The sequence below is a fragment of the Strix uralensis genome, chromosome 2 (genome assembly GCF_047716275.1).
Source record: "Strix uralensis isolate ZFMK-TIS-50842 chromosome 2, bStrUra1, whole genome shotgun sequence".
NCBI lineage: Eukaryota > Metazoa > Chordata > Aves > Strigiformes > Strigidae > Strix > Strix uralensis.
Window position 1 is genome coordinate 6,855,831 of NC_133973.1, and position 16,836 is coordinate 6,872,666.

At 40.0% G+C, this 16,836-nt stretch overlaps 1 protein-coding gene across 2 annotated transcripts in view; it reads right to left on the reverse strand.

Moving 5' to 3' along the window:
* Positions 1–16,836, reverse strand: part of TBX15 (T-box transcription factor 15) — a 97,720-nt gene that overhangs the window by 26,254 nt on the left and 54,630 nt on the right. For both annotated transcript variants that reach the window (XM_074860852.1, XM_074860851.1), the window contains 4 exons: positions 12,614–12,827; positions 3,311–3,412; positions 1,347–1,518; positions 826–993 (listed from right to left, as the gene is read on the reverse strand). In XM_074860852.1, the coding sequence (XP_074716953.1) occupies positions 826–993; positions 1,347–1,518; positions 3,311–3,412; positions 12,614–12,827 (656 nt within the window). The remainder of the gene's footprint in view (positions 1–825; positions 994–1,346; positions 1,519–3,310; positions 3,413–12,613; positions 12,828–16,836) is intronic.

Consider the following 16,836-nt stretch of genomic DNA (forward strand, 5'->3'; position numbering starts at 1 on the left):
GTGTCTCAAATGCTTATATTCTCAAATGTTCACATTTTCCTAGCAATTAATTTCCTCTTAAAGATATCTTTGGGGAAAATAGAGATAGATAGGGAATTCTGTAATCAAACACTGAGATTATATTTCTTAGTGCTATGAAGTCTAGTTTAAGAAAAAGGGCAGATCAGTAACAAAGCTCAGTAGTCAAGGTCTCTACAGATAGGATCCTGGTGTGGCAACATCTTTTCCTTATGATATCTGGAGTCAGTAGTAACACTCTTCACTAGGAACTGTGCAAGGTCTGAATCAAACGTGAAGCATGCATGAGAATTTCAGTTCAGATGCAATACATTGATTGCTGCTGCTGATTGTCAAAGGCTTCTTTTGTCAGCAAACTGATAAAATTGTGCTTCTCTAAAACTTTCTTTCACTGTTAAAAAAAAACCCACAACTATGTGTTTTGTCTGTGAGATAACAGATCTGGACTAGTTGTACTGCCTTAAAATTACAGTGGGGACAGGACACTGTAGTATGTACCATGAGGCAGCAAGGAAATGAGTACACAACACCTCTTCTTTATGGTTGATCTCACCTACTTACTTTACACGAGAAACCGCAGACACCTTATCTGCAAGGTGGTTTTCTGGATAAATACTTCGTGCCTACACACTACTCCATCACAAGCATTTTCTTTTTGTGCAGAAAAATAAAAAACAGTGAGCCTGTAAAGTGTATACTCTTCTTGAGCTACATTTCTTAGAGAAGTTAATGTCTCAAACATGAAGAGCACAGTGATATTTTTACGAACAGCCAGCATAAAAGGAGACCGAAGGCATGCAGCTTCACCTGTTGATTTTGGTAGGCTGTCACTGTGGTGAAGACAGTCTCAGGGAAGTTAAAGGTTTTCACCCCATCTCCTGAAGGAACTGGTTTTGTAGGAGAAAGATCACTGCTGAAATCCTTGCGGATGACATGAACACGGGGCTGGTACTTGTGCATTGAATGTAAGATTATCTGAAGAGAAAACAAAAGGAGAAGGAAAAGGATTATTTTATTTTTTTCCAAATATTCTACACTACATCCAGATGTACAAGAAAGCAGGGATGGAGTAAGGTCTAATATGAAGAAAAATATCCTTTTCTTACAAGCATGTATGAAACAAAGTTTGTGCTATGTGCAGAGAGAAATGTTCTATATTGCTTTATAGGGTCAGGCAACATTTTGAGGAAAAGCACCGAAGTAGGGAAAAAAAGCCCCATAAATCTGGAGAGCGTGCCCAGCAGGACATCGAAGCAGCAGCAACACCCTTCTGAGTCTGAGAGAAGCGAGGCTGGAGCAGCAGGCACCAGGATTAGCTTCTAACTTACATGGCCTTGATCATCAAGCTCGTTGTTGGTCAGCTTGAGCTTGTCAAAACTGACCACCTGCCTCATCCAGGTGTCTCCAGAAGCCAGCGAGTCGGGGTGGATGTAAACCCTTGGGGGCACTGGGGAGTCAGCATTGCCAGCCACCATCCACTTGGAGCTATGATACACATATCTGAAAGAGGAAGGGTAGATGGCTAAGGGAAGTTCCCACTCACTCACTGGAGGAACATTTCCAGGGCTCCCCCTCCCCTGCCACCCTACCGCACGCACCCCAAGCTCTCATTTGCAGTCAGTGGAGAATGTGCTTTATTGCAACCTCCTACATTCTAAATGAAAGCCAGATTACCCCTGAGCCACTTGTTCAGACTTGATTCCTTATTAAAACCACCTTTGCAGTTATTTTCCCTGTAAAACTCTGCCACATGTGCCTTCTCAACTCCTTAACCCTCTCTGAGCCAGAGTAAGAGGCTACGAAATATGTGTAAACAAAGCCCTCTCCAAAAACATTAATAAATGCCCTGTAATTTCTGGAAGTCTGTACTGGCTGCCATGCCAGACTGTACAAAACACGTGTCTTCACCCAGAAAGAACAAAATCCAATGGATACCACTAAAACAATTGATAAAAGAGAATTTCTGGTTTGAAATGTTGCAAAATAGGAAATTCCATATAGTATTACAGATGTTGGGATTACAGAAAAAAATAATTTTTGTGTTCCTGGTCTTTTGTAATATTTTGTGTTCCTGATCTAGCCATTCTATATATGCCATAAATTTCTCTACCACAAATTTGCCTAGACACTTTTTTTCTTTCTGTCCTGTGGCTCCTTCAGCCTACAGCATTTCACAAACAGTCCTGCTAATGTCTCTGAGTTGTGCTGCCCTGTGCTGCCCCTCATTGGGTCTCTACTCAGCTCTACTAAGCTATTTCAGTCCTTACCTACAGTGACTCATTTCCTGTACTTTCATAAGAAAACCAAAAAAAAAAAAAAATCTGTTCCTTTCACTGTTAGTTTGCTTGATATTGCTACAGAAGCTAACAAAGAGAAACAAAGTGTAAGACAACATATTTATTTTCAACATTATTGCTGTTCAGAACCATACTCAAAGAAAGCGGAAAAACATTTAGCTGAGTATAAGACACTACCTTGATGCTTCCCAGCAAAAGCATTTTCCTGAGAAACACTGCACAGTCTGAGAGCAAAAATGTAATATTTAGTATTTGAAGCAGAGGATCAATTCTTGAATCCTTGAAATGTGGTTCAGTCAAGACTATCTGGGGAAAAGACCTGCTCTCAGGGGTCTTTTAATGAGTATAGATAAATCGCCTCTGTCTGGATAGTTTTCTGGGATGCAGAGGACCATGGGTTTTCCAGACTACTTTTTAGGATCAGAAGCCCATTAATATCAGAAAAATCACTTCTTCTTGTCTTTCAGCTTAGGGGTGAAGATTCACAGAGAGTTTCTTAATGGCTCCACACTGTAGGTCAGGGCCTATGTCCCCTGTGGCTGCTGTGCTGGACAGTGAACTCTTTTAAAACAAAAATCACGCAATTCATTTCAGGCCAGACTGGAGGTGCCCACCTTAGTTCAGCTTCTACTTGCCCATTCCTTTCTTGCTGAAATAATTTGAGAGGCTCCAGACTCCCCATTGATAACTCCAGTTATCAGTTCCCTCAGACAGTCATTGTTAATCACATCAATTGTGAAACGTATGCTATGGATTTCCCCTATTAAAAACTGCTATTTGAAAAGAGCAAGATTTCAATCCAGAAGTGCAAGAGAGTGTATTCAACATCTGGGTTTGTATCTCACAATTCTGGTCAAATCAACTATGTTGGTGTCAATCAAGATGGTCTCCTCCAGCACACCTTTGCAATGGTGCATAGTGGCATGTGTCTTTCCTCTTCTGTCACTGACAGCGAGTTATCACAAGGTTCCTACCTCTGCACCTAAAACGTTTACCTGTATCTCTTGTTATCCACAGGCACAATGTCCATGGCAATATAATACTGCTGGTGGGGATCCAAGCCTGTAATTTTCACTCTCATGGCTGGAAACATTCTCCTAGGAAAAGTAGAAATAACGAAGAAAATGGTGAATAAAGGAGCTGAAGGGGCTTCTTAGACCTGTCTCTGACACCAGGAGTATGCTACTTTACACAGCCCAGCTCTTGGCATGACTCCTCTGGGCTTGGTGTGGGTAGCAAAGGCTCTGCTGGCAGTGGTTTGAATCTTCAAATTTTTACCACTTAAGAAAAGGTGTAGCAGGATAACAACCTGTGGGTAAAAGTAAAACACTCCTAGTCAAGCACTCTGTTCCCAGCTCCTATCAGACAGTTCTGCTATGCTCCACACAAAATGTCCTCTCTAGGCCTTTCTAGGGTGGGCAGTGTACCTCCTTCCTGCTGTTTTTCCCGCTGGCCATCCATCTATAATTATTCTCTCATATTCCATTAAACACAGGATCACTTTAGTTCTCTTTTTTGTGAAAATAACATTTCAGTATAGAGTTTGATAGTACTGGAGTAATATTTAAAGCAAATCCATCATCTTGAAAGATCCTCTCATTCTTATGTTTATAGTTATTTAAGAAAAAGTGTCCCTCAAATTAGTCTACTTATTAGGCACATATTTCACATTTAACAGAAACACTGGCATTATCATCATGGTTTCCTTGAAGTCCTGGTGGTATTTTGTGCAATTTTTTAAATAAGTGTTGCTTTTTCTACATCATATGATCCAGATCTGTCTTAAGCATTTTCTCCTAATAGGCAAGTCATGAAACTTTACACCAGCAAGAATCAATTCCCAGCCTCTCTTTTCCTGTCTGAGCACAAGTTTAACTCTGCTGTGCACTAGTCACTGTTCTGGAGGTGTTTGTAGCTAGGTAGTTATTTCAGAAGAGAACAGCAATGTTAACCTCAAAGCATGTCAGTGTTAGTGCGGCTATGGCATAATTTCTCCTTAAAAATTTTCTGGTTGCCAATAGTCCAGTTGCCATTCTACACTTTCCTCAGCATGCTGAGCTGAATTGTTTATGCCATATTATATTTGCAACTAATGCAGTGTTTTAACATCTTCATAAAATCTGAGGAGCAGAACTGGGTGAAAGGAAATGAGCAGCAGAGCGCTGAAAGAAATCCTGTGTTGTTTCACTGACTATTAACTCAAACCTGAGCTCTACCTGAGTGGCTTCTCAGCCTTTATTGGAGAAAATCTTGAGCTGAGGTCCTACAGGATGGTGTTACTCGATTGCATGACTTCTGCCCAGAAGATACAGAGCTTTGGTAGGAGAAACGCTGAAAGTACTGGATGCTCATATGAAGCTACATTCTGCTCCTCTGATAAATAGATATATCTTTATGGAATGAGGGTAGTTTGGATGGCAGGAGGATATTAAAGGGGAATTTAAAATCGCAATGCCAGAATTGTGGAAAAGTGTACAAGAAATGTTTGTCCACTGTTTCTAGGGTCCATCCCTGGAAACCATCAAGACACTTTCCTTTCTATTTAGTAAGGAGCAGTGAAATGTCAGAGAAGATTTAGACCTCCTCCCAATATTTTTGTTTCTCAAAGTATTACCAGTGGACACAGCCTGAAGGAGGAAGAAAACAAGAAAGCTTATGTCAAGATCTCCAAACATGTCTTTAGAACTTTGCACTGAAGGGATGTAACCATGAGAAGCTATTTTATTCTTTCCCATCCAGGCCACATATACCCACTTGCAGAAGACGGTGGGAAGGAGAAGGTTGGTGCTCAGCCTTCACCCTACCCGCAGTTCTTCCATTTCAGGCCACCAAGAAGTAAAGTTCTGACTTATTAGTAACTGCATCTGCCTTAGAAACAGGCATTTCTCATGGGGGGCAGGGAGAGCACCACCCCACAGTTGCTGGGGCACAACTACCCACAGTTATGAGAGACATAAAACTGTCAGAAAAATTGTCTGCAGAAACCCTTCAAGGAGAGAGCACATTTGTGCAACTAATAGTGTGAGTGTGCTAGTTGAATGATTTGGGGGGGGGGGGGGGGAAAGGAATAATGGATTAGTCTTCAGTGTCTTGAGGGCATTACCTTTTTTCTACCACAATGGCTCATTAAATCTGCCAAGCCAAATGGGTACCGGATGTGGCATTTTACAGTCCAGCTTTCCTTAATTGGAGAGAAGTGGCTTGGGAGCAGCTTAAGAGGTAGGTCATGTTTCAGAGGGTTGATGAGAAACCCAGGATTAAATCTGAGTCTCTTTGGGTCTAAGTCTGCGCACTGTATTGGGAAAATTGAACGCTGCATGTCCCAAGAAGCTCTCTCTGAATCTGCAGCCCAGTGTAAAGTTGCATATAGCCTGTGGGGTTGTTTGCTTATGAAATACCTTGTAAAAGATTACCACAGACCATTCAGCAGGCTTAGAGGCTAATCTCTAAAATGATCAGAGAGAGCTCTGCTGATCCCACTGCTTTCTCTAAGGTTTAAGTGTACTTTTAAAGTTTTGTAAATTATTACTTTTTTTCTTTTTCAGGGGATGTAAGAGTAACTCAGGTTTCTTTACTATAAGGATGTGGCCTGGAATTGTCACAGCAGGTCTCCAACAGCGCTGCTGTGTGGAAAGGGGAAAATGGAAAAGGCAGAGGCAAACAGTGGCGATTTAGGGATGTACTCAGGTATAATCCTGGCTAAGTCCCTGTGCTCTGGGTTTCCTCTTGGCTGGCTCTTGGCTCCCCAGAGGCACCAGCCCTATAGAAAATGGGAGGCTTGAAGGTTTGGAAGGAATTCAGGCCATTTGAATATGACTGTATTAATAAACAGTCAAGAACCTTTCATCTAGAAAGATATCAGCTAACTTTATAGACAACAGCTACAGACACGAGGGCTGTCTGTTTTCATAGGAAACACGTGACAACATCTGATAGATTTCAGGAGGTTTTATATCAGCAGCAGTTTGGGATGATCAAGTTATTTATATGTCAACTTTACCACTCAGCAGGAAAACGGTCTTCCTAAACTTAGACTGTGAATTTACACACAGTACCCTTTCAGGGGAAATATGATGTGATATGAAATAAGTTATTACAATTATTTTAGGATCACTTAAAAGTTTTTTAAAAAGCATTTTTGTAACAACCATGTACCTCAGTCTACTGAATTCCCATCTCCTTCCATAATGAGAATTAAGTTTATGAAACTCTGAATGTGAAGAAAATTAATTATATACAAAGCTCTCTAAAATTTGATTAAAATAGTATTTGTCAGCACAGATATTAAGAACCATGTTTAGGAACTTTCAGCAATAGAAAGAAGTCATTAGATTGTTGCAGCCAGCATTATTTTGTTGTTGTTGTTTAAAATTTTCATTTAACACAAAAATATAGCTCAATTTTCCTTTGTGAAAACTGTTTAAAGAAGGAGGATCACAGGTATATCCCCAAACTGGATTTTTTTTTCCCCCAATAGCATAAACCTTCAGTTTCTAACCCTCGGGAGCCTCAAAGTCCCAACTGTTGCCTCTGACCCTTGAATCAGCACATATGAAGCTTGTGTCAAATTGGATCTGTCTTCAAAGTTGGCCTGCTCTGAGTGGAGGCATGGGCCAGGTGACCTCCAAAAATCCCTTCCAACATAAATTCATTCTTTGTTTCACAGCTTAATTTTATAGAGAGCAATTCCCCATTAGGGGATAAAAATTAAAATTCCTTGAAGCTCTTCAGACATTGGAAATACTCCTGTAGAGACAGCTTAGTGAGCAGAAGTCAGATGAGAGTTTAAAAGGGCTGACACAATTTACTGTACAGTTTTCATGCCTGTTTAATGTAATGATTTATGCTCTGCGTAAGAAACAACTTAACTTAAACAAGATTAAATTTGCCTAAGGGTGACATCTGCTAAATACAAACCCTAAAATGAACGGATGTGCTCTTCAATTGTAGCAAAAGACAATTTGTCTATTGACAGCAACAGAGTAGTCATTTCCCAGTCATAAAAAAATCTGATTGAGAAACACTGCAAAATAATCTGATTTAGGTTTGCAGATTAAGTGTGCATGGTGTTTACAATGTGCATGAGTTTACAGGGCAGCCTGAGGTTATCATTGCTATTTTATACCTCATATTTCCCTGCATTTAAGACTGGTGCCACATATATATTTCTTCATAAAAACAAACCTGTGATAAGTGAAAATGAGGGAAGGGAAAGAAAGGCAAGGCAAGGCAAGGCAAGGCAAGGCAAGGCAAGGCAAGGCAAGGCAAGGGAGGAATGCCTTTCTGTTTCCCTCTGCAGAGTGGGATCATGTAGAGGAGATGTTTGTGTTGAGAGAAAAGGCTGAGGGCAGGGTCTGGGAGCAAAGAATGTATTGTTTATCAGGGATAGGGAGGCCAGCAGATCTTCTCAGTAGCTCCCAAAGGGCACTTTTTTTCTGGAAGCCGAAGAACTCTTATCTGGCCCACTGAACTAGGACCTCTGGGTGGCACTTTGGTAGCTGTAGCCTGCCAGCCCTCACTTCGAGAAGTCCTCTCCATAGGCCCCTTCAGCATCAACAGAGCTTTGCAACAAAATCCTGCTGCTGTCTCTAACTGAAGAGCACTGTGGGACCCTTCCTTCCTTCCACTGAAGATTAAAAAAAAAAAAAAAAATTTGGTAATGTAAACAGCCCCTAGTACATGTTTCAAACAACTCAGATTCATGGTTTCAGGGAAGCAAAGAAACTCCAGACAACCATTCAACCTATCAGGAGGCACAGAGGAGTCAAGACAGGGCAAGATCACCTGTTCCACTCACCATTAGTTTTTTCCACTCTTATTACTGAGCCTGGCCTCAGCACATAGGTTGGAGCCATCCCACAGTAGAGATATGATAACTATAATATGACAGATGAGATCATTTCCCTCACTGTTGAGATGAGATCCTGGCTCTGTGACAGGTAGAACCTGGGTCTGCAGAGGAACACCTCCTGGCTGTGTTTGTGTGTGTGGTCACACTCATATAACCACCTCCCTAAACAGTAGTCAGTGCTTCCCTTCCAGAACAATACTCCAAGCAAGATTTATAGTGTATTTCCCCAGTGCTAAGTGCAAATCGCTTCCCACTTTGGGCAGCACTTTTATACAGCAGTCACCTAACAGTTACCCCTGCAGCTCAGGTGACCATTGACTTCAGCTAGGGGTGTGGGGAGGGACTCAAATTCCTCTGCTGATGTTGCTAGGGTACATGCATGATCACTGTTGGTGAAGGAGAGTAGTGGAAAAGAGTTCAAGATGGGTTTAGGTCTAGTTGCTTAAATCAGTATGACCTGGAGCTTAAGTTGAATTTATTTTGTGCAGAAAGATTGCCTTTCACACAAAAAGGAGATAAAGGTGATTGCAGATTTGAATGTGTTGCACCTGACAGAAAGCCATTTGCATCTTTAGCACAAAGAACAAAGGAGTTTTGTTATAAGCATCTTATTAAATTCTGAATAAAAACATTCTGATGGAAAGGAAGAAAGGAAAAGTTCTAAGAGGACTGAAGTAGGTTTATGGAAACAGACAAAAAAAGACATCTATAAATATAGCATCGAGAAAAGAAAAGACAAGTAGAATTAAATGTGAGTGGGAGTGGGAGTCTGAAAGTTAAAAAGCGTAGTAGGCCTGACGTAGGCAGGATATAGCTCCAGAAATATGTTTGAAATGATAACCTAGGTTAGAAACTAGCATTACAAAGTAAGAGCAGAAAGACATTGTGGGGTCAGGCAGGAACGAAGCAGTGCCTTAAGAGTCACAGAAAATTAAGGAGCAGCTGTAGTTATAGGCAACTGCGTCTGTAATTATAATGGCTTTCAAAACAAGAAGGCCTCACAGGACTCAAAACAGGGTTTCCAAAGAGAAAGCAACAAGAAGAGAAAAATCTTCCCAGGGGAAGGAAGAAGTTGCAAATTACACTGTGCGTCTCTCTCAATTTTGATAAGTAGTAGGAAATCTACAGGAAATAACACCAGTTCTGTTATTTTTGCCAGAAATCATGGTCTAATCTATGGAATTCACCATGCATCCCATATGGAGAAACAGGACTGTTAGACTCAGCTCTCACCCATCACAGACACATCCTCTCTGAAAGAAAAATGTTTAACTTGAGAGGTTAAATATTTAATTTATTAATTTTATCATATCTCAAAGGGCCATTCCCAATACAGAAGTACGACCTAAAGAAACTGCCCAACTCTTCATTATGCTTTTCAATGGTTAACCTACAAATGTAGTCAGCAGGAAAAAAAATTCCCTCCAATACTGTTAACATCACTTCTGGAGAAGAGCATCATTAAGCAGAAAAAATATATATATTTAGTAGCTATACAGATTTTGTGTGGGCGGCCAGTGATGAGCCACTTGGCCATCAGGACTCAAGTAATGATAAACATCTCCTTTCAGAGAGAAAGAATATTATTTAGGATTGTAAAGAATCATTTGCACAGTAAGTTATAACTCTGTATTGTGATACATGGTCTTTTGTAACTGGAAAAATTATTGACATTGGAGCTTGCAAAGGCACTTAAGAATTCTGTTAATGGTGTTACAGAAAAAAATCTTGGAAAGAAAAATATTCTTTACAGTCATTACAGGTTTCCCTATGTCTATTCCCTACTAAAAATTATGGAAATACGTATTGTATTGGACTCCTTAAAATAAAGTTAGGGTGTCCTTCTTTCTTAACATATGCTATTAAACACCTCTGACAGTTGCATAAACAAGGAAAGACATATTCAGAATCAGAAAATTCAGACCAAGATTTTTCGGAGAGTATAGAGATCTCTCCTCCAAAACAGGAAAACCAAAATCTTTGAGCCAAAATGTAAAGATATAAGCAATTTTTTTTTTTATTTGGGGCCAGGTTGAAACAAAGAGAAAAGATCAGGAGGGGGAAGAGAATCTGAATGTTTAGTTTTGGGATGCTTCTTTATTAAATGGGGCTCATTATTCTTGGCATGGTTCTTCACTGAAATTGTACTTCAGCCGCATCATGTACCCACATGGAAGGAACTATGTACATCTCACAATAGTTTTTAATTAGCTTCCTCTTATTACTGTGTAATTAGGTATATGTATCTATTGTTTGTTATGATGATATGTGATGTGGGAAGCCATATTTGTCAGAAAGGCAACATGAATGGCAAGTTCCATGAACCATTGCTGACATGAAACATTTCAATTCATAGATGTCAGAACAAAAGTTTTATATCAAAAGTGTCAAGATATATAGTTCCAGTCAACAAATAAGAGTTTATAGCTTGAAGACAGCAGATGACAAATTCCAACAAAAAGCTGGGGTTTTTTTTAAAAAAAGCAATGTATTCAATATTGTAATTTCTTAAAGACTTTTAAGGAACTACAAAATGGTTTTTGTATACATACATCAGTCTGACCAAATAGAAATTTTTCATTTTTTGAACTGATCCAAAGTATTTAATTTCATTATGTTCTATCTCCACAGAATATTTCACTGGTTTTTTCTATGAACCCTATTTCTCCAGGACCCCTGCCAATGCTGTCAAGGCTTTTGTGAGAAGTTGTGTTGAACTATTTGCAAAATTGCAGTGGCATTGATGTTGCAACTTTTTTGGTGACATTTTTTGTAATCAGGCTATGGCTTTTTAAGATCCCAGAAAGGTCACCTACTTCATTCAGAAATGTGTGAGCTGCTGAGATCATCTTCATACCACTAAGCTCTGGGCATTTTAGTGTGAATTGGTGTTGGTGGACTTCAAGATATTTATGCTGCTGTTAAGTCTATTTACTCCATGTATCATAAAAGAATTAATTGTAGGTAATCCAACAGTTAACATTATATTTCAATTTTCTGAGACAGCATGGCCCAGGCACCAGGACAACAAAGTCAGAAGCAAGGAACTTGATTCTGCCAGTGTCATATTTAATGATGCTGGACAGATCACTTAATCTGTTTAGATCTCAATTTCACTCCCTATAAAAAGAGGAAAATAATAATTTTCTCTGCATCTCCTTTGACATCTTCAGAGAAAAAGTGTTGTATAGTAACCAGTGTTATAATTCCCATTACTTGCCTCTTCCATTTGAAGCAGAAGGGCAAAAACCACAGCCCACTCTGTACTTATGCAAGATGCTTCCTGTGTCAATGAGATCATATATCTAAAACCGGGAGCTAACCTGGTTCTGATAATCTTCTTCAGGGATAATCTGGGTTGTTTGTCTGATAAAACTTTCCTCAAATTATCTGGACTTCTTGGGACTACTGAGCAATAGCGCTCACTTCACAAGAACGTGAAACAACAAGTCTAGTTGTTCTGGCAAATTCTGGGAGTGCAGACGTGAAACAAAATTATAAACAATAGAGCACCGTGATTTTTCCCCAAAACTTGGGGAAAATTCCCTTCTGCAGGCCTGCGGAAGGGGCAGAACAGCTCCTGGGACAGTCACGTGGTTTCTTCGCTTTAATCGGCTCTGTCCATGGTCCTGACTTCCTTCACAGCATCAATCGGCATTAAAACGGCATGAGGTGGAAGTCAGGAACATTATGTTAACACAAACATGGCTGAAAGTCCTAGTTTGAGGGATCTAGAAACTTACAACTAGCTTCAAGTTGTGTTTTGGCGAACAGATTTCTAGCCATTTTTTAATAGTAGACAGCAATGAAGATCTTACCCTTGACTAACAGCATGACAGGGTGAGGTATTCTTTTTAAAAAAAACTCTTATTAGTGACTCTTCCCAACCTCAGCTGATGTGGTATCCATTGCAATAGCAGAGGGAAACATTAAACCTGCACATTTTTTATACAGGAAGTCATTAACATTTTATCTATTTAGAATTGCAGGAAGATATTCATTTGGTGCAAAGGTGAGTTTGAATTTCACTATATTTGAGATTAAGTCAACTGGATCATGAAGTGCTATAGGAACTTGAAAGGAAATTCAAATGGCTCACCCCCAAACTCATAACTCATCTTAAATTCAGTACAGCCAGCAGTACAATAATCATTTCCTGACTTATTTGCTCAAAGGAAAGATTATCCTCAACAGTTTCCTGCAGCTGCCAGTTTTCCTTTGGAGCCACTGATTCAAGCAATATGAAACAACTTTACCTGTCTTAAGAAAGCTAGTAGGAGATACAGCTGTGAAACTCTGTCAGCCATTTAATTTTTCCTGCATATTTATTCCTTTGGTTTATCAAGAAGAAAAAAAGGGATTCTTTCTTAAAAAAAAAAAAAAAATATTGTTTTGTTATGATCTTTTTTTTTTTTTTTAACTAGATGGAAAGTCAAAGATCTCTTACCTGCCTGCTTTTGTGATGATCATCTCTGTCCCAATATCATGAAATCTTTTCCAGAGGTCAGCACACTGCAGCTCTACCTGGATCTCTTCCATGGATGAAGGTGGAGGAGGCTGAGGGCCTGAGCCACCGGATGTAAGGTCAGAATGGGAGCCAAATGAGCAGGACGTCCTTTCTGCCAGCACTTCTGTGTCTGACCCAGTGCTCTGCTCTGAGTCTACAAAGTAAACATGCCAGGTAAGAGACTTCAGTTCTACCTGCTGTGAGCGGTAAAGGGAGGGAAGAGGAAAGCCAACAAGGGAAGTGCTAAAGAACAGTACAATGGCCTTTTATATATATAAACACACATATATATTTATGGTTTGTTGTGATTTATGGCCTGATGTGGGGCCTTGGGTTTCCAACATGACATCTGGCATTTTTGTAAAGTTTTAGAAACAGCTGAAAAAAGGACTCAACATAAAATATAAATAGCAACAAACAATGCTGGGAATGGAGTACAAAATATAGATTAAAAAAATAGAAATGAAAAAAAAATTAATTCAACCCATAGTTTCAATCCAAGATTAGATGGGCTCACTGGAAAACTACATTCCGTTTAATTGAATATCCTCCCGCACTACTATTGAAGAGTTGGCTATTTTTAAACAACACATTTTTTTCCTTTTAATATGCTTGTCATCAAAAATAATGAGCATTTTTTTATTTTGCTATTTGGCAGCACCATTTTGGAAATGTCTTTTATTTGCTCCTATAATATCTTCTTTGGAACAATGATATTTCCTGGGAAAATAACCACGCAGCTTTTAGTGCGGAAAATGCTCTAGGCTACTGAAGGACAAAAAGAGGAGATAGTAAACATATGGAATATGTTACCGAGGAAAGCAACTGAAGCAAACTGCAGAAAAGAGAACATGAGACAACCACGTCTCTAGGGGGGGGGGGGGGGGGGGGGGGGGGAGAGAAGAAGAAGAAGAAAGCTTGCTCAAAAAATAAGCAAACAAACAAAAAAATGAGGTTGGACTAGTTTAAAAGGCCAAGTTGGCGTGTTGAGTCAGATGGCCATTTCCTTGCAAAAATATGTCATGTATGTATTAGGCAGGCATGGCATATACATGGTCTTAGTTCTCATAAGGTAGGGTTATGATGGAATTTTGCAAATAGCAGTGTTATTTTGCAACAGGCTGCACACTCACACAGCATCAAAATAATTCACAATACATTCTGCAAAGCAAGGTGTTTAGGTTTTGAACTTGATTTTTAACAAATTGGCACTAGTATTATATAGATGATTGACAGATGAATAAAATGAGTGAAGCACTTGGTCAAGTGGCTCAAGAAGAGCTCTGTGGATTTCAAAGAAGATACAGAAACAATAGAGTGTCCTCATTGATCACACAAGTACAAGCATCTCATTGAAGGAATGAAACAGCTATTTATATGTATTCTCTGCACTTTAAGAAAGAGATACCTCTGCTGGGGAAACTTGAGGAGACAAAAAGTAACTATCTGTGTTAAAAATGTGATGAAATCACCCCAGCTAAAATTCCTTCCATACCAAGCAAATACCAGAAACTGTTTAATAACCCTGTGGTCATGCAGACTGAGTCTCAGATTTACAGTATTTCTGAGAGACAATGTTTCCTGGAGCAGCTTGCACATCACTGCAGAGGGCAATAGTTAAGAAGAGGCTGGGGTTGAAGATGTCACCTGCAGAACCACCACCCCCACCTCTTGCAACAGGGAAACATTTCTGGAAAATTCATACTGCCACAGTGGCACAAACATAATCTGTTTGGCTGATAGTATATGAGAAACTTCCAGCCCCAGGTGCCATCAGGAAGCATTTATCTTCTGTGAGAACCCTAGGTGATATGTCATTGGGTAGTGGACATTTTGTTTGAAGGACATTTTCAGTAAACTTTGCCAATGATTCAGATAATCTGCCAGTACAATGTAGCAATTCTGTAGTACATTAGAAAGGTTCAGTATGTATTGCTCCCAATCCATTTTGAATATGGAGTCCTTTATGTCTCCCACTGACTTCCAAGTTGGGCTGAAGCAATAACAGATCCATCCCTCTAAACCTACCAACAGAGGATTGTTACCTGGAGACCAGTACCACACCCAAAATTGATATCCTAGACACGAGATGATTCAAGACAAGATGAGATAACCTGCTGGGGTTCTGTCACAAGACAGAGAATCAATCTGAGAGTACAAAGGGGCCGAGACATTTGCTCTGTGCCTCAGGAGTCCAGTGATGCAGGAGCAAAGTGATACTTATCTGCTTCCTCTTGCTCCAATTATTCCATCTCAGAGTGCTGGAGAGGATAAGCCTGAGTGCTAAGGACATTTGTTTTCCTAGTGATGGTTAATCACTTTATCCTTCAACAAAAAGCAAGAATATGCTTCACAAATCACAGTAAGATTTTTTTGTATATTTACTCATGTGCTGAACCATTAACCAAAAGTCTTACATCTTCTTTGAGGTCCTAAGAAAGTAAAGGTAAACTATACTGGGAGTCTGAAGAGACTGGACCTAGGGAAAAGTTTCCACTATGGAGTCCTCCTCCCGAAATGAGGTACCAACCCACCGGTTTGAATCTAAAGAGACAGGTTTAGGACATATCACCTGTGTTTGGTTCAGGCACTCAAACTCCGTGCATCCCTGAAGCAGTATGGTAAATGGCCAACAGATGGCACTTGGCTAGATGTTGTCCCCGCATCATTCTAGCATTTCCTGGACAGCCTTTCAAACTGGGCATGTGGTTGGAGCCTTGGGGATCCCCGGAAATTGACTGGAATTACATGCTGCAGAAAATTAAATATCAGAGGCTTAAGCTCCCTCTCACTGATTTTATGCTGATATCATTCCACTGACTTTACAGACTTTTGGAGGGATTTTTTGACAATGATGGAAGTGGAAGGAGAGGCACAACCTTGGATATAATTTGCCATGCTGGCACAAATCAAAAATTGCAAAAGGAATTCACTAGCCAGTATCTACCCAACCATGCAGTACCACACAAAGGAGGAAAGAACTTGTTTTTCTTCCAAGGACTAATTTTTGTGCCCTGAAATATGAGTTATAATTACCCCCAAATTAGTGCACAGAACAGCAATTATATCTCCTTCCTCCAATTTTGGAAATGGGAGAGGGAGAGTCACTAGTGTTGCTGCTCTTAGTTCACTCTCAGTAGGCATTGAGATGGCTTTTGTGTTTTCTTCAGCTTTTCCTGAGCTAAACTCTCCTGAATGGTGTCATCCAGTTGGAGACACTGACTTCATTCCAGACTCAGAGAATTTGGGGAAATTTAAGTGCATCTGACATATGAAAATCATCCCTAATGACATCCAGCTGCATAAGACTCTGTGACTCTTAACTAGAGTTCTCTGCATGTGTTAGGATTCTGAACTAATCAAGAGACAGGTGTCAACATCTGTAAGTGAGCAACATACAGAGGGGTGCAGAGTGAACCAGTCTCAATATGTAGTAATTACTTGTGGGGGCTGGCAGCTAGCACAGCTCAAGCCACTCTGCTGCACATACTTGCTCACAATGAAACAAAACAGGAAGAAGATCTGAGTTTTCTTCTGGGAACTGGGAGCTTGGCTTTCTTCATGCAACAGCTTCGGTGGAGTGCAACTTTGCTAAGCTCAAAGACATTACTTCTACTTTACGTTGATGTAAGCAGATGTGAATTAGGGAATAGCTCCTGAAGCGCCAACAAAGTAGAACATGTCTATGAACACCCTGAGGTGCAGATTGTGGCTGGTACTACATATTGTGTCTGACTGAAGGACAAGGATTTCTGAAGAAGAAGGATTTCTAAGGAAGATAAACCTTCTATAATTTCTTTTAGCCCCAAAGTGACAAGATAAGATTATTTGCCTTTCCTTAAAGAGGTGCCTTGTACAAAAGCCCACATGCTGAATTCTAAGTCCAGCCACAGGGAAATGCAGACCCCACCATGCAGTAACTTCCTTTCAGAGTTAGGAGACCTTATCAGACTATTGCCATATGAATGTTGGTTCTATGGTGCCATGTTAGGTTGCAATCCATGCCACTTTTGACATATGCTAGGCAAATGGCAATTAAAAGAGTTTTATGGTTTTCTCTTGCTAGAGGAGTGTAGTCTTTGAGAAAGGATACTTCAAAACCAAGCTCATCATTGCTGGTAACTAGCATAGGTAGAAGTAGGTGCAACTGAGATATCTAAACC